Source organism: Haemaphysalis longicornis, unplaced genomic scaffold (assembly GCF_048455015.1).
Source record: "Haemaphysalis longicornis isolate Haplotype H1 unplaced genomic scaffold, Haemaphysalis longicornis Haplotype H1 scaffold_10, whole genome shotgun sequence".
Taxonomy (NCBI): Eukaryota; Metazoa; Arthropoda; class Arachnida; order Ixodida; family Ixodidae; genus Haemaphysalis; species Haemaphysalis longicornis.
In genome coordinates, this window is record NW_027526204.1 from 17,396,435 (window position 1) to 17,415,337 (window position 18,903).

At 47.7% G+C, this 18,903-nt stretch overlaps 1 protein-coding gene across 1 annotated transcript in view; it reads right to left on the reverse strand.

Moving 5' to 3' along the window:
- Positions 1–18,372, reverse strand: part of LOC144157626 (uncharacterized) — a 42,082-nt gene extending 23,710 nt beyond the window's left edge. Inside the window, exons 1-2 of the mRNA XM_077688449.1 lie at positions 18,030–18,372; positions 2,762–3,128 (exon numbers count right to left, since the gene is read on the reverse strand). Coding sequence (XP_077544575.1) covers positions 2,762–3,128; positions 18,030–18,265 — 603 coding nt within the window. The 5' untranslated portion in view covers positions 18,266–18,372. The remainder of the gene's footprint in view (positions 1–2,761; positions 3,129–18,029) is intronic.
- Positions 18,373–18,903: the final 531 nt, after the last annotated feature.

The window sequence follows — 18,903 nt, forward strand, 5'->3', positions numbered from 1 at the left end:
ATGAGCTTCCTGCGAAAATTACAACAAGGTATTGACAGTATTTTAAATAAATAAATAAATAAATAAATAAATACACTCATCCAACACGGAACGCGACCGTCCTCTAACACTTTCTTATCTGACAGACACACACGTAAACATCTTTTCCAGCATATCCGAACGTTTTTTATAAAAAAGGTTGTCCGGCAGAACAACAAAAAAAACCTCTTCCACGGAGGTTAGAGCACGCAGATTGTAGGATGCCAGGCAATCAACCACGGGTTTTACACTAACCGCATGGCGCCGACTCCCGACGGAACGTGCAAGGAATCCGGTACATTTATTCATACATCTAGCATAGGCTCGAGAGTTGACTCTACTCTTTGTGAAATCTTCCTTAGCGGAGTGAACCGCCTATTGGAGAAGTAGCTCCTTGGGCTACATAAACGTGTGTTCCGTTACGTTGACGACTTTCTAGTTCTGTCGGAGAGGCACGATTGCCACAGAGTTTGCGTCGACATACGGAACGTTTTCAAGGAGTGCGGCATTGGAGTGAATTTCACCTTCGAGTTATATAAGGACAACATTCCCCTGCTTCTTGACCTGCGGTTACGTGTTTCTCATCGCCATGTTTGTTGGTGGTTATGGCCTAGGTCGATTAAGCCGCTCCTAAAGTACGATACGGCCCATTTGCAAATCGTTAAGAATTGCATTGGGCTATCTTGCACCAAGACAGCCTTCTCAAAATCTTGTAGCTATTCTTACAGCACCAACTTCGGACAACAGGCGGCTAGGTTGGAAGCTGCTGGGTTCCCGGATAACCTGCAGTCAAGCGTGTGTGAGAAGCTTGTGAAACGGGCGAATTCTGGTTGTTGTTTCGAGTCCAACCGAGACTGGTTGGATATTGTAATAGGAGAGTTCGGGGTGGTGCCCTAGATGCAAAAGATTTCACAATTGAAAAAAGTGGCGAAACGTTTCGATGTTGGCGAATTGTTTAGTGCCCCTGGTAGGATTTCTCGTGTTTCGGGCAAACAGGACGCTCTTTGTGTATCCGTCTGCGCGAGCAGGAAACGGTCCTTAAAAACTGATAAGCTGAATGCCATCCGCTGTTCAAAGAAGCATCAACTTTTTTTCGCCACCGTGACTAAAAAATGCGTAAAATCGGGGAGAAAGTTCATATTGCGAAAATGGGTGACAGGCTTCTAAGCGCGCCCTGCGTATGTCTCTAATATTGAAGTTGACTATCTGTTTAACAGATGGTTTGCTTGTGTCTGGCCCAGGTCTTGCACCATCTTTTTATGTGTGTTATCTCTTTTCTTCGTGCATATATTTTCGTGTTTTTTTTTGTCAATAAACGTTTTGTTGATTGTAGCGCTCCGTACGGTTGTTTCTTTTTTCTCCTGGTTTTTGTTTCGTCGCGTTTCCTGTACTGACCATATCGACATCCCCAGCGCCAAAGCTTCCAGGTTATTAGGCATCTTCCGTCGATATTTGCTTCAAGCTTCTTCCGGCATTCGTAAACTAGCTTACACAACATACGTTCGAGCAGAACTCGGGTTTGCGCAACCCATCTGTTCCCCCCTACCATCAATATATGATTAACAAGATTGAAGTAATTCACAACAGAGCTGCTAAACTTATGTCGCGCAATTACAAGTACCCCTCAAGTGTACCAGAGATTAACCGAAATCTTTCCCTTCACCCGCTATATCTACGCAATATTTCCCTTTTGGGCCTTTTCACAATTATATTTACAAGGCAGCAGAATCAAGGCTACATCCTAAAGTTCCGAACAACCCGCCGCCGTGGCTCAGTGGCTAAGGCGTTGCGCTGCTGAGCATGAGGTCGCGGGCTCGATTCCCGGCCGCGGCGGCCGCTTTTCTGATGGAGGCGAAAAGCAAAAATGCCAGTGTGTACGAGATTTCGGCGCACGTTAAAGATCCCCAAGTGGTCAAAATTAACCCGGAGCCCTCCACTACGGCGCGCCTCATCGCCTGCGTTGCGTCGGCGCGATAAACCCTGCAATCAATCAATCAATAAAGTTCCGAACAACATTTCACGCACGGTAAATAATCAAAATTGTTTTTCCCGCCAGTACGGCAAAACAGGTGCATTTAACTTATCTGCACTTCCCTGGCTATCAGGTCTTGCAACGGTCTTTCTGATAACATTGCCGCCAAATATGGGCACAATGCCTTCCGTGAAAGTCTTCATGGTCACTTTTTTTTTGTAATTTTGTACCAGGCTGTTATCATTGTTCTACGGAAATTTTCTGTTCACGCATTTTTCGTTTCAAGTGTATGTTTACTCTTGCATGCTTTTTATCTTGAATATGCGGCATGTTATTCTTTGTTTGCGCAAGTTATAGCACACATTATTTTTGTATTTTGCGTTTCTCTGGATAGGTATTGACGGCCAATTTCTTCTCTGTTTTTTTCTTGGACTGCGTTCGTTTTTTGCGCATTTTTCAAATATTGTTAATTTCGCAGTTTCTGACCTCCCCGTCTTAACGAATGCACGTCAGGGACTTCAAAGTACTTTAACTTAATTAAGTAAATAAGTAAATATTTTTTACTTATTTTTTTGAATAAATAAATAAATAGCAAATAAAAAATAAATATAAAGGAATAAATCAATAATTCATTATTTTTTCTCATTCCGCAATGTAAGAATATTGACAAATAGAAGTCCAGCATGAAACATCTCGAACTACTAACTAGACTGCTATAGTAACGAAGCCCAAGGATACAGAAGAGAGAAACGTCAGTAATCAGGCACTCACATTGGAGTACTTTTGCCATCTCGGTGATTCCACCAGAGCTGCGTAGATGTCGAACTGAACGATGGTGGCCGAGAACACGAGGAAGCATTCTCCACCCGGTGACATGAGTGCTTCGATATTGCGGACGGCGTGGTGCTGGTCGGTGATCCAGTGGAGAGTGAGGAAAGAATACACCCGCTGGAAGTGGCCATGCTCCCGAACAAATGCAGCAACCTCATCATCGGACATCAGGTCCAGGTTCCGGTACTCGATCTTTGGGTGGGGGTGCTTCTCGCGTGCAAAGGCAAGCATCGCCGGTGCGTTGTCCACAGCCACGAGACGCTGGCACCAGGTCGGCAACGAGGGAAGCAAGTACTTCAGAGTGAAGCTGCGGGGTGGCGAAAAATTATTGCTCCGCACTAAAAAAATTCACGCATCTCCAAAAAGTGAATCATGACTAGTGGGCAAAATACTGGGGATCGTTCTTGCAGTAAATCACTCGTGTGAGTGCTTACTGCGGCTAAAACTATTTCCAATCCAATCCAATACAATACAATTTAATTTATTCCAATAATCCAATGCATTTCAATTCAATGCCAATACAAATCCAATTCAATCCCATCTAATCCAAACCAATGGTCCTCGCGCATGCGCAGCTCGGCTCCCGAGGAGCACTCTTTCTCTCTTTATCTCTCTCTAACCTTTCAGAAACCTTTCATTTTGCTCTTAACTTTTGGTGAACCTTTGATGGAAGATTTTTCGATTAACAAGGGGCTGTGCCGTGAACCAAAACTGGTTACTTTCAAATTAGAGAAAAAACTGCTTGTTACTTTTACACACGTCCATGGTTAAACCACCGACTATATCGCCGGTACGCGACGTTCCCAATACGCAAAACGAATTGTTTCTGCAAGAGTGCCTAAATTAAAGCTCGCGAGTGGCTGGCAGATACGAGGATGGTAAAGGTCATCACACCGGCACTCGTCCTCAAAGCGCGTACATCCCCGTAGCGGGCGACCCTTTTTTCGGATAATAGTAGTCAGGGACATCATCAAGGATTTCCTAAACAAGGCAACTTGTTCATCCAGTAGATTCCCAGTTACATTCCCAGTAGATTATCTGTTACAGATTCCCAGTCAGAAAGAACAACGCCATCAACTCTGTTGGTGCTTTATTGTACAATTAGGTATATATACCCCAACATACTGAAAGCTGGCATCGAGAACTCGGTCCCCTTGAACAGCTCATACCTGAACTGTGACCGACACACTCCGGTCGTGGTCATCGGTTGCTTCAATGTGAATGTCTCCAAGCGAGACAAACGGTTTATCGAGTTGGTATTGTAGTAGTCTGGGTTAGAAGAGGTCGCCAACGCTAGCATAGTACGTGAATTTTAAAATCCGTTTGATAAGTCCTTTACGCATGTTGGTTGGATAAGAAGTTTGAACCAATTATTCTTTGTCACTCCGTGAAGAGCAATTAAAGAGAAAGTGGCAGCCATCGCCTTTGCACCAACCGCCTATAAATACACGGAAACAACACCAGATTCGCACGACGCGTGCAGAAAATGCACGATGAGTAGGATTGGATACAAAGGAAGGAACAGCGCACATTCTAACAAAGGACGGACAGAGTTACACTCTGTCTGTCCATTCTTTGTTAGAATGTGCGCTGTTTCTTCCTTTTTATCTGAAAACCACCAACTAGACCAACATGGAACCCTTTAGGATTGAACGGGCAGCCACCAGGATCCCCAATGGCGTCAATGAAACCTGGTGAGCATATCTAAAATCAAAGCCAGCACATCAGCCCGTACAGAGGAACGAATACGCACACGCAATAGCCTGAGCGCTCCTCCCACACCCATTTTTGCGCGCACGCTACTCCAACACGCTGGCCACTTATTGAGACATTTTACAGTTCTACAAGTTGGGTAGAAGCTAGTAACGCCAGCGGGTAACTACGTAAAAAAGGAGTAAGAAACAACCCCCATACTTGAAGGGACAAACACATACTCAAGTTCACAAAGAATTGAAATGGCTGTAACCCTACATTCGTATACTGCGTGTCATAGAGGCCGACCCATACCATATAGTATGGCCTGCAAAATCAAACAAAAATACATAAGATCAAAGACACCACGAATAAGGGATAGGAGGAAATTCTGACCCGCGTAGACCCAAATGTTCAGGAGAGCTGATCGAAAGGCAGGAATAGCGGCATGATCGCACGGAATCCCAAAATAGGGGAACCGAAGTCTAATTGTAGGACCAAATAAAGGGTGTTTTGGTTATTATGTTTTCAATGGGGCATAAGCCCGTTATCCAACACCGATGATATGCATGCATCTTCGCATGACGGCCCAACCACATCAAGAAATCCAAAGCAGACAACAAGCGGTAGAGTCCGTTCATACTTGAAGACTCTGGAATATAAGAGACCGGCATTCCCGGCAAGGAACCTGGTGCCTTCCATTATTCTTGGTCAGTACGAGGCAAATTCCGGTTTCTCAACTTGGTTTCAGCGATAATATTCTTGGTAAATACCGCACAAGTGAGCAGTGCGGAATTAATTACTACCAATGGGCGGAAGTTTCCTATCGATGAACGCCCCAAACATATATTGATTATCCAAAGCAGGATCGTTAAGGATGCGTCGAAACGAGCTCCGTACACTGGCAAATAGCCACGAGACGCGCAAACACGTAGTCGAATATCACCCCGGCCCCAGGTTCCACACGTTAGCCCGAGCAACGAAGCTATAGTTACCATTGCGTGTAGCGTCACCGGCTCCCAAAAGAAAACTGTAGGGAAGCCTACTTCAGCCGCTCATCGGCGGCGTTGCGTGTCCCAACAGACGTTTCACTAGGTCGGTGTGAAAATCGTTTTTTTCCGCCAACAGGCGCTTCTCACTGGCCTCTCCCCAAGCAGACAAATCGTGGGGTCGAGGGGCAAAAGGGCTAGAAGTCAAACTTTTCATTTTGATTTCGTCAGTGACCACGATTTTATACTCCCAAATATGACAGCTGACTAGATGAAGTTTCGTCGAACACTTGACTACGAAACATCGGAAGGAGAAGCCCCTTGGACTGACGTTCCCTTCGCCTTCTTCAGTCTGTAAAACACCTGTCTCTACGCGATTTATGGCATGATGGTGACCAACGTGGAATTCCGCCTATACGTATCACGTATTGCACACGCATGGCTCATTCTTTGCTTTTGCCTGACTAGTAACATATTAGCAATAGATAGTATAGCCCCCACCCCTTTATTCACCCGACTACGATTACTAACATCACTAGTGCGGAATCTGCAATCTATGCGCACTTATTTGCAAATGCCTTAATACAACTGGCAGTCGGCCGACTCGTAAGCACGCAAACGATCTTCTATTTGAATGAAAGAGTAATAAATGCCCCACCAAGCCGGAACGCTGTGCCCGAAGTTGACTTGAACATAAGGCGAACCAAAAATGGTTGGCAGTGCAAACCGAGTAATTATGAAAGAAAATTGCGCGAACAAAGATTGAAAATTAGACCTTAGCCCCTGCAGGATACGGATCCAACGCGCATTCTTGCACCATCACCCAACCGTTGCCCTGGCCAACAAAAAGGGGTGCATTGTGGATGCCTCGTAAACTTAAACATAGAAAGGCATGTTATACATGCATTAAAGTGAATCTGCATCATATCTGATAAACGTTTGTACTCTTTCCTTCGCGTTTCTAAGCACCCCGAAAGCATATATGTATTGGTATTGCAAATGCTGCATGACTTGCTATTCGTAGCAGATGCGTCTGCCGCTTCTAGGCAGTTTTGGGATTTTGTGTTCGGAAGGGTACGTGCTTGGAAGGGTAAGGTGTAGTGACCACCGTATGGTAAGATCTCGAATTCGCCTAGATTTGAGGAGGGACCGTAACAAGCTAGTACGAAAGAAGCTGATTAATGAGCTAACAGCAAGACGTAAAGTAGGAGAATTCAAATATCGCGCTGTAGAACCGATTTTCAGCTCTTACCGAGGAAGCCGAGCTTACGACACAAGAAGCCAGTGACAACCTTACACGCATTATCACGGAGTGTGCAGAAGAAGTCGAGGGCACAATTGGTAGACAGGATACTGGCAAACTTTCCCAGGAAATGAAAGATCTAATTCGGAAACGGCAAACCATTACAATCTCCACCCCAGCTGACAGAATAGAACCAGCGGAGCTTTCGAAGTTAATCAATGAGTGTAAGGCAGCTGACATACGTAAGTAAAATATGGAGAGGGTCTAATACGCTGAAAAGAACGGAGGTTGCCTGAAAGCGGTGAAGAGGCGTCTTGGCGTGGGGAAAACTCAGATGTATGTACTTAAAGATAAGCAAGGCAAAGTCATCACAAATAGGGATAAAATAGTCACAGTGGCCGAGGAGTTCTATAGGTGTCTGTACAGTAGCCGGTGCATCCAGGATAACGCCAAACAAGAAAATAGTTCAGAGGAGATAGACATCCCACCAGTAACAACCGAAGAAGCAAGAAAGGCTTTGAAAGAAATGAAAGGGGGCAAATCACCTGGTGAGGAGCAGATAACACCAGACCTCTTGAAGGATGGTAGAGAAATTGTACTTGAAAAACTGGTAACCCTGTATACGCAATGCCTAATGATCGCAAGTGTACCGGAATTTTAGAAGAACGCGAAGATCATCCTAATCCATAAATAAAGGTGACATGAAGGACTTGAAAAATTACAGCCCGATCAGCTTACTGTCAGTCGTCTACAAGGAACTTACCAGGGTCGTTCCTAACGCAATTTCTGCAACCTTACATTTCAGTCAACCTAAAGAACAAGCAGGGTTCCGTAAAGGTTATTCAACAAAGGACCATATTCACACGATCAATCAGGTGATAGAGAAGTGCGCTGAGTATACTGAACCCCTAAATATAGCCTTCATAGATTACGAGAAAGCATCTGACTCGGTCGAAACTCTAGCAGTCATTCAGCCATTACGGAACCAGGGGGTAGATGAGCATTATGTAAGAATACGAGAGGATATCTACAATGGGCCTACAGCTACCATCATCCTCCATAGGGAGAGCAGTAAAATACCTATAAGGAAGGGTGTCAGACAAGGAGACATAATCTCTCCAATGTTATTCACAGCATGTTTACAAGAAGTATTCAGAACATTGGATTGGGAACAGGTGGGAGTAAGGGTTAATGGAGAATACCTCAGTAACCTCAGATTTGCTGATGACGCTGCCTTGCTAAGTAACTCGGGGGACGAATTGCGAAGCATGCTTTCAGCGCTGGACGAACACTGGTAAGCTAATATATCTACTAAGCCAAGTTGTGACCCTGTATCCCAACCACGAATCAGAGATAATTAGAATGATCAGAATGGGGTGGAGGGCATACGGCAGAAATTCTCAGATAATGAATAGCAGCTATAACGTGAACAGAGAACGACATCCGCGTCTTAGTGCATGGAATCTCAAGGAACACTGCTCTATGCTCGCCTCGCGCGTCTCCCCGCGTGTCACCTCCTCTACCTCTTCCCCTGCTGCCCGGGCCGGTTTCAGCCAGGGAGATTCAACCTATTCTGGCCCCGCGCTGGGTGCATCGGCTTTCAACAGGTAAAGCCGCTGGACGGCACGCCGGATTTCCTGGCCGCCTGGAAGCCGCAGTCGGAAATACCTGCTTGTTCCGTCTCTTCCCCGCAACGCCTCGATTATGCGCCGGATTTTCCACATAAAAGCGGGCACATTGTCGTCCTAAACAATGACAACTTCGCCAACTCGGAGCCGGGAGGGAACATCTGGTAGAGCCTGATGAGCAGAGCGAAGAAGCAGCAAGTACTCTTTCCTCCATCGCTTTCATAGCTGGCTGACCAATTCATCTCGTTGCTTGACTCGTCGTCTAAGGTCGTTGGCCGTGAGGCTCGGCATGAGATGATCAGTTGTCGACGGCAGGCATACAAGACGTTTCCCGACGAGGAAATGCGATGGAGTCAATGCTTCTGGGACCGCATGGTCGTCATCAATGTGGGTAAGGGTACGGCAATTGACAGAGGCTTCAACCTGGATTAAGACGGTAACTCTTCATAGGTGAGGCAGCTGCGTCCAAGACAGCGTTTGAGTGCGTCTTTGATCGTCCGGATCACTCGTTCCCAAAAACCTCCCCAGCAGGGGGCGCACTCGTCGATAAATTTCAAGTGTATGCGCTGGGAGTTCGCGTAATTGATGACGTCCTCCGATGAGAGAGGACACAGTTGCTCGTACAGCTATAGAAGGCTCGTGAGTCGTGCGTTGTCGGAATATACTGTCCCTGGGATCCCTCGCCGCGCGCTGACGCGCCTGAAGGCAAGAAAAAACGCTTGGGCTGTGAGATCTGACGTTACCTCTAGGTTAATTGCCCGGGTGACTGCACATGAGAAGACGGCTATGTACACCCTTGAGTCGTAAGGCGGCTCCGTGCCGCAATAAAGAGATCCACAAAAGTCCACTCCTACGATGTCAAAGGGTGTTGTCTCTTTTACTCGGTCTCTTGGTAACGGAGCGACAGAAGCTGACTCAGCGCGTAGACGTCTTCGGCGGCACGGTAAACAGTTTTTCAGCACACGCCTCACAGTCCGTCGTCCCCACAAAATCCAAAATCTTGAACGAAGGTCGACAAGGGTAGCATGAATACCCCCATGAAAAAGGCGCAGATGTGTTGCCTCTACCAAGAGGTCGGAAACCTGTGGTCACTGGGCATCCAAATCGGGTGCATCATTATTTCGGGCCGTCGAGTTGATGAAGACGGCTGCCGACTCGAAGCAAGCCTTGGTCGTCAAGGTCTGGATGTCATTTAAGGATGGTGGAATGTGAGGGAAGTGGCTTCCTGGCACGGCAAGCGGCGATTTCAGACAGGAAGGCGGTGCGCTGCACAAGCCGCAGCCAGTACAGCTCAGCTTCATGTATTTCGGATGCCGTCAAGGGCACGAAGATAGAAGGCTCATTCGGCGAAGACTTTAAACGACACCTCCTTATCCACGCTGTGACTCTTAGAACCCTTAGCAGGCGACTGTAGTTCTCAATGTCAAGTAGCGGGGGAGGTGGCGATTTCGGTGCTACTGTAGCGGGACACACTGACGCCAGTTCACTGCTGACACTTTGAAGAGTCTGGAGAGGAGATACACTTTCAGGCCAGCTTTCTTGTGACTTGGACAGCCACGGCGGTCCGTTCCACCACATACTCTTCTGCGTCAGTACAGTCGCGGACACTCCACGCGTGAGTAGGTCAGCCGGGTTGTCTGCCATAACGCAGTGCGGCAACGAGGATCCTTCTGTTAATTGCTGTATCTCAAAGGTGCGGTTTCTTACAAACGTCTCCCAGCGGACAGCATGGCCTGAAACCCAGTACAGTGCTATCGCTGAATCGGTCCAGTATGACGCCTTGCAACTTGAAAAACTTGAAAACTCTTGCATCTGGCGAATGTACTTCCATACTCTTGCCGCTAAAAGGCAGGCTAGAAGCTCCAGTATTGGTAACGAAACAGTCTTTCAAGGTGCAATACGGCACTTACTCATCAGAAGGTGTACAGTGAAGTTGTCAATATCGAGTGGACTCCGCACAAACACGGCTGTTCCATAAGCTAAAGGACTGGTATAGGGGAATAAATGAACTTCTATCGTGCCGTGGTTATTGGCACAAGAGAAATAACGCCTCGTTCTTTACGCAGGGAAGACAGAGTGGGAAGTTCAGAAACCCAGTCTTTCCACTCTTTCTCAACGTCATTCTGCAGTGGTTCGTTTCAGTCCTAATTAATTAAGACGCCAAAGCCGTTGATAGAGCAACCGAGCTCGCATATGAAACGGCGATAACAGTCCGAGTGGGTCGAAAAGACGCGCAAAAGCGTGCAGCACCGTTTGCTCCTTGAAGGGCTGTGTCGAGATAAATGTCAAGACGTTATGAGTGGACATTATAATGTCGTCTGTTGAATGGTCCCACAAGCCAAGTTACTTCGATGGGGCCTTACTTTCAGCGACATTTTTCACGGTTTCACGGTCAGGCCGTCTGTAAGGAACTGTTGACCCAAGACGTTATAGTTTGAGCTCCACTTTCTTCGCTCCATCCCTGCGTCTCTTAAGATCTCGTTGGCAGCGTTGTAGATCTCTAACGCTTCCTCATCCGATGAAGCGCCAATAACCAGGTCGTCAACGTAAAATGATTGCTGCAGGCGGGCGGCAATCATTGGATGCGTCTGTTTTCGCGCCTCGAAATGGAGCTGAATTGTTGCTGCGAGCAGAAACGGACTCAATGCCGCTCCAAACGGCCCCTTTGTCATGCGCCAGTGTGCGATTTTTGGAAAGGGGTTTCTAGGAGTGTGCAGTCCATCGATCCACAAAAAACGGAGTTCATCTCCGTCTTCCCGTAGGATCCAGATCTGTAAGAAGGCCTTTCGAATGTCAGCGGTCAAAACTATTCGGTAACACCTGAATCGCAAGAGGAGCTGCAAAAGGTAAGGCCGAAGCTTCAAACCCTTGTCAAGGAGGTCGTTAAGTGACGGCTCACCCTGTGTGTGCGAAGACGCATCAAATACAACACGAACCTTCGTAGTTGCAGCTTCTTTTCGGACCACCGCATGATGAGGAAGGTAATACATGGTTGCTCCGGGAATGTCAGATGACACAACTGGCTCTGCGTGGCCTTCCTTGAAATACTCGCCGATCACAGAGTTGTACTCCCTCAGAAGTTCGGGTTGATGCTGAAAGCGTTGGAGCTGGCGTAGAAGTTGGGTTTCAGCGACATCCATTCGTGCAAGTCATACATTATGGGGATTTGATCATCAGTGGAACGACATAGCGGCCTTCCTCCTTGTGCACAGCGCTCATAAATTGACTAAGCGTAGCATCCTCATTGGCGCCGTTATTCACGTTGGAGTATGTTATCCCAATGGAATTCAGCCTCCACATTTCTGAAGAGTCAATCTGGTCGCACGCCGGACTCTATCCGTGACAACAGGCTAGAAACAGGACAGTCAAGTCAACCTTTTGCATGGACCAAGGAACAGCCTTTTCAGAGTATGTTCCTTGGATGACCCAACCAAAAACTGTCTCCACAGCGCACATGCTGTCCGTTAATCGTTCGATACGTCCTGCGACCAGCTTCCAGTAATTGTCAGAGCCTACTAAGACGCTAATAGTGGGACTCTGATCCTTGCCATCTTGAGGCTCGTCCGCGATGACAGGGTTCCGCTACGGAGTATGAAAACTAGAGCAGGTTCCATAGGTGAACTTCTTACAGTGCATACCTCAGGAACCTCCACATCGTCGAGGGTTACTTCTTTCGACTTCAAACGACCAGTCAGCGTGACGTTCAATTTCCGGCAGCTGTACCGACGCGAACGCTGAGAGTCGCTGAACGTGAATAGCGTAAGGTACTCAACGCCGGTGGATGGAAGCTCTAGCTGGTTCGCCAAGTCGCTGCGCACAAACGTTCGTTGGCTGCCGGTGTCAAAAAGAAGGCGGACCAGGACCCGGTCAGCATTGCCACATGCCCATACCGTAGCCGTTTGTAGCAAGACAGACGACGTGAAATTGCTACTAGCAGAAGCAGTCGTGACCAGCTCTTCTTGTGGAGTCGCCATTTTTCGATTCATGCTCCCAAAAGGTGCTGGTGGTACGGGCACCCCTGAGTAGGCTGCGTCCACACGTCGCAGAGAACCGACAAATGGCGTCGCGCACAAGGGCGACACCAAAGCCACGTGGGGAGGCGGCACCTGCGTGCGAAGTGCCCTGGCTTGCCGCATCTGAAACAACAACGCTTCCTTCCAAGTCTTCGTCGCTTCTCTTCTCCCGACAGCTTAGCTTGGCAATCCTTGGTTCCGTGATCTGACGCGTCGCAGAGTGGACATACACGCGGCTCTGACAACGATGAGCCGGTAGCCAAAGGCAGGGTGGACGGAAGCTCAGGAAAGACATTATCGCGCCCTCCGCTCCACCGATGTCGCGTTCGAAGTGGCTCTTTCCTGCGTCACCTTGCTTTCCTCCCTGCTCTCATCCTGAATCTGCAGAAATCGCAGTACTCTTTTGACCTCGTCGCCTCGTGACCTTGGGGTGGTGGAGTCATCGGCTGCAGCCTCCTTCATGCGTTGCCTGCCAGATCCTCAAGCAGTGCGCGCTAGAGGACGCGATGGAGGATTACTGCGTACTCCGATGCAGGAACTCCCAGGCTCTCGAGCAACTTGTCCTAAACAGGATCTGTTCATATAGGTCACGAAGCCGCGAGACCTGCGCCGCGCTTTCGAAGGGGGCAATGGCGAGGAGGCTATCAATGCGGTCATCCACGAGAACATCCGTTCGGTCAAAATGATCTGTCAGCACCTTGATCGCGACCTCATAATTGCTTTCGGTCAGGCGTATCCACTCAACTGCCCTCTTGGCGTCCCTGCTCAAGTACGTCTTCAAATACTTAACTTTTTCTATATTAGGCAGTTCCGGATGGGTGTGAATAGTCGTCTGGAAGTGCTCCAAAAAATCTTGCCCCTCACGAAGCACGCCGGAGAAGACGGGAAACTGAAGCTTCGGCAAGGCAACCCTGTGAGTAGAAGAGCGGAAGCTGACGTGAGCCGGGGCTTCCTGGTCCAGTTCGCTGTTAATGCAAGCAGAAGTGCAACGTGATTGGTCGCTCGGTGGGAACACTCCTGGCTGGCCGACCTCTGTAGGTGTGACACTGTTGGTCTTCAGCATGAACCGAAGCTTGGGGATCACGTGGCGAAATTTGTCGTGGTACTCTAGCGCACCTGCTATCTCGTCTTCGTACTCTTGATCACCAAGAAGTTCATCAATCTTCGCGTCCAGCTCGCTCAAGACAGCGTCCTTTTCCTCGAGGTCTTCGATGGCTGCTTGTAAGTCTGAGGCGTTCGAATCGGTATCTTGTAGGATCTCGTTGGCCGAAGCCAAAAGACGTGTAGCGGCACCACGGAAAACACCCCGAAGACGGCGCAACTTCTCCATGGTCTGCGCAGACGGATTTTGGTCTTCTCCTGGGTTTCGGCACCAGAAATCAGAAACCAGAATATAATGTGAAGAGAGAACGACATCGCGTCTTAGTGCATGCAATCTCAACGACACTGCTCTATTCTCTTCTTCTGCTCGCTCGCTCGCCTCGGGGGTCTCCCCGCGGGACACCTGCTCTTCCTCTTCCCCCGCTGCCCGGGAGGTGTGCGGGTTAACGCCAGGGATATTCAACAGCAGCCTACCATTGTCCCTGAAGAAAAGACAGCTGCATCTTACCGGTACTCACCTACGGCGCAGAAACTTGGAGGCTTACTAAGAGGGTTCAACTTAAATTGAGAACTACTCAGGGGGCAATGGAGCGGAATGATAGGTGTAACAATAAGGGACTAGAAGAGAGCGGAGTGGGTCAAGGAACAAACGCGTGTTAAGGACATATTACTAGAAATTAAGAAGAATAAATGGACGTGGGCAGGGCATGCAATGCGAAGGCAAGATAATTGTTGGTCATTAAGGGTAACAGGATGGATCCCTCAAGAAGGCAAGCGTTGCAGGGGGCGGCAGAAGGTTAGATGGGCAGATGAGATCAAGAAGTTTGCGGGGATAAATTGGACACAGTTGGCACAGGAACCGGGTAATTGGAGAATAATGGGAGATGACTTTGCCCTGCAGTGGGCGTAGATAGGCTGGTGATGATGATGATGATAAAGTGAAGTGCCCTACTGAATCACTGACTGACTGACTCGTCAACGCCCAGTGAAAACTGCTACATCTAGAGACTTTAAAAGGCGGGAGTACATTTGCGACATGGCGTAGACGCTCATTAAGGGGCAGACTTTTGGAAATAGTAGTCGTATCCGAGGGAAATGAGTAAATTAGGTTTTTTTAAATTCGTGATTACCTGCTTCACCCGTTTACGTTTTCAAGCGCTTTTTGCTGATATATGTAGCCCATAAGAATATCTAGAAAGTGGTTTTTTTTCGATTTCTCTCTAACCAATACTATCGAGGTGATTCCGCATTCTGGAAAAAAAAGTGGTGTTCCTAAAGAGTGTGAAACAAGTTTTTCGCCAATTCATTTATCTAACTCATTGTGCTAGCATATGTCACTCATACATATGCAAAGAACCGTTTTTAACGATCTCGCCCTACGATGCCGTTAAAGGGGCCAAATTGTTTTTTTACAAGTGATACGGTTGACGAGCCAAAAAGGCCTAACACGTGATGTCCACGCCTATCCAAGCTGCCCTTTAAAACTGGTTCAGATATGAGCACATTCTGATTCCGGTGTTGGAGGTCAATATTGCTGAAATTTTTAAAAATTCTACCATGGGGAGGGTTAAAAGGGGTAAAATAGTTTTTCACATATTAATTTTTTATAACACGCCATTTGAGATATCGGACTGGTTTTTGTTGAAATTGGTAATTTACTCGGGTATCTAAACACTATTCTACAACATTTTTCTATGACACCCACCCAATACAGGCAAGCAGGATTTCGAGAAAACACTGTGTTTTTACACATTCGTCAATAACCACACAGCCAGTTGATTAGCCCATACGTTTTTGCTTGCAAATGATGCCCATCCAATTGCTCACCAAATGTTTTCAGGATTTTGTCCCCACGTGCGAATAAAAAGGCAAGCGTTGTTTTTTATTTACACCCCTCTCGACGTGGAATTCAGTTTAATTTTCCCGCGTCCGCAGAGTGCTCGCCATCTGTTGGCACTTACTGCAAACACCAGCCTCCCTAGAAGCCTTGTCATTTATCTAAAATCTAAAAGACAGGACGGACCGGTAAAAAGCGTAAAGGTTAGTGCTGGCCATCTGTTGGGACTTCCTGCAACCCCGCGCCTCCTGTAGGGAGCGCATGTTACTTATCATAAACCTGCACCTATAAGCATCGTTCATTTCTGCTCAGATGGCACTTCATATGAGTAAGAATACCCCTCACCCAGTCGGCCTCCTTCGTCGGCTCCCAGCGCTATCTCCTGCGCAATCCAAGTTTTGTTTACAACCTGGCACTCTTCCTCATATCTTATTAAGAGTGCAAGCAAAACAGCCTCCCCTTCTTCCATCCACTCCTCCCACCCATGAGATGTGGGAAAACCTGGTGATTAAAAGCGATCTGGATGTCCAGACAAATCTTCCTCCAGAGCGAAGGCTGCCCGCTTGTCACATGGCTTTCTGAAATGGGCCACCACTGCCACTTCACTGGCTCAATAAAATGTGTTTCACTCACCGACTCACTCGCTCGAGCGCACCATCTTGGTGCAATTGCTTTAGCGTGAGTTGCAGTAAAACAGGAGTGCCAGTCATTTCACATTACCACAACGCACCTGCGGTTTGAGCCCATGTATTCACAGCAGGCAGGAGCTCCTCAGTGTGTACACTTCACGATGAACTAGTCAAATATGAAAAGTGACATATAAATGAGGACGTGTTATACCCATGAGCGTCATTAATATAATGGCCCACTCGGGCAGTGCGTCTAGTGTTACAGAAAGAGATATGGCAATTTTGACAATGAATTGGATGATATTACAATTTTGTGCGTGCGTCTACAGAAGAACGTGTAAAATATTGCCAGAGCTATTGACGCAGGGCAGCGCGCTTGACGCGTCATCTGTTGGGCTGCTCCGCAAGCTGCATTTCCTCCTCGCCAGACAGTGACAATAATGGGCCTCCCGCCGGCGCTGTCCTAGCCCAACGGATTCCCCTCATCAAAAACTTCTTTCTCCGTGGCCGGGGGACACCGGTTAGCCGAAAAGACGAAGGTAGCGTAGTGTTTAAAGCTGTCATTCGAATTCGTTAGCTTGCGCTCCTATCCCCCCCCCTGGTAACAAAAATTGCTATCATCGCCTGGCCTACTTTAGCAGAGCACAACGTTGATCTTGGGCGCAGACCAAGTGGAAGCCTCTAAACCGTTAAATCGCCTCGATTGCTGCGCCAATTGTGGCTCATTTCTATGCATTTGATCCGCCTAGAATTTGAAGAATCGCCAGTGGCGGCACTAACGGGGCTGTACTAGGCCAATGACCACCAAGTGCTTACCGAAGTATGGGACAATTGCGATAGGGTGCGTAGACATCCGAGCTAGGTTCGAATTCTGCTTCGTTGTTTTTACTGCGAGCTGGTATACCTCTAACAAGCCTGTCCGCGTCAGCAGAAAGCTTCAAGGCTACTACTGGCTACACCCAGGCTACAGAAACTACTGGCAATGCCAGAGATCTAACCTGGGCATTAAGAGAATCGGAGCGATAGCGCGTCGTCTTGCCGGCTAAGCTACACCCTCACGTGTAGACGGGGAGACAGGCGGTAGTTTGAATTCAGCGTCTGTGGAGGGGAGGTGCTTTTTTTATGGTACAGATGTAACAATATGGAGGAGAAGGAAGTGGGAGAGACGACGCCAGAGCCGCGTGTGCCGTCCTTCACTTCCCCCTTCGAAAGACGCTCCTCTCCGTTTGATATCTGACCACGCATCTATGCTCATGATGCCGCCCCGGCGAATTCCAGGTAACGGCTGGCAAGGCCTCTTGTTTCCCCCTTTGCCGAGGAAAGTGTGTGAATTCAAGTGACCCCGCATAGGTAATCCTTGTGGGCGTCGTTTACAGCTCCGCAGTCCAACCCCTTCACAGTTTTATCAGTGCCCTACCCACAGAAATCGGTATCTTGTTGTATCTTCAATTAGCAATTCCCCGTTGGTGCCTTTAAGACGAGCCCAACGATGTTCCAGGCGACATAAAACTCAAAGTCAAACGTATTTACAGGGTCCAGCTTGAGTCAGCTATACCAGCATGGTGAAGTGGCATCAGGGATGGTGCTGGTGCGCATTTTATTTGAAATGCTTGCTCAATTGCCGTTTCGAAATCTCTGAGTTGCTTCTTATCTCGTTCCTAATAATATTCAGAGCACAGTTGCTTTACGTTTGTTCTCCTTCCGCAGTTGCCTATTTTAAACGCCGGTTTTTGTGCTACAACTTCTTCAGGGTGGCTTTTTACCTTGACGACCACTTATTCTCGTCTCATTTAAGCTGATGTTAAATTAAGATTTCTTGGGGATGTCTAGTGAACGCACCCACCTTAATTATCTTGAATGCAACATTGTGAATTACGAAGACTGACTTTCCCAACTAATCTGCCTTGAGGCAGGCAACCTTTTTACTTGTGCGTAGAGGCGTGTTTTCACCTAAGTTGTAGAAAATGGCTTGCGTGCTCTTGTACCGTGTTTTCACATCGGCGAGAATAGCACACATGCCTGGCGTAAATGCGGAACGTTAGCCCGGCAGTGCTTTCGGTCGTTTGGGAAACACACCTGCCTGGTACGCAGCCGATGTCAAGGCACTGACGTCGCATCCGTCCATCACCGTCTCCGTCAACAGGCTCGTCAGAGGGATGCAGAAACGAAGATTTGAATCCCTCCAATAAGGCGCTGATGGAAGGCGCCACGGCGTTCATCGCGGCCTCACACACTTTGACGCCTTCATCGGTTTCTGCCCAGGCGCCTTTCCACACGCTCCCACTTGTGGGTTTGGCTTGGGAATCACTCATGCTGCCGATAGCTAAACGCAGTAAAACAGGTTCAGTTGACTCTGCTCTCACACAAGAAAATCTGTGTCTTAAAAACCTGTCTATATATCATTTTCATCAGGCGAATATATTACTTCAATCAGGACACAATGCTACTATAGAATATTGTTACGTAGCTAAAGACGACGGAGTTGGTTTGAAGGAAAAACAAGCTTATTGGAACGAACGTCTGCTCCCTTACAACTCAAAGAATACTTATGCGGCGAAACAGCAGTAAAAAAAGGACGTGCGCAAGCGAGTGCTGGCGAATCGAATGCCACGGCGTCTGCTCTGCGGGCATTTATCTTTAGGCGCGCGTGTTTCTCGAACCGTCGAATTACATCGAGAACACTGTAGATAAAAGAAGACTATTCTAGGCGAGTGGCGTTGCGGCGAAACATTCTCCTTATCAAATGAGATAATTCATGCGGCATAAGAAAGTATGGAACATACTCTTCACTCGGAACACAGATAACCAAGCTCGGAGCAGCGGGGCAGTAAAAGCAACAACATAAACGTTTATTACGTGCAGTTAACATTCAATATTAAATTCATTCTCAAAAGTTTAAGTATCTATAGAACGGTTTATTTTCTTCTTTCATAGCCTTCTTCCATAATCT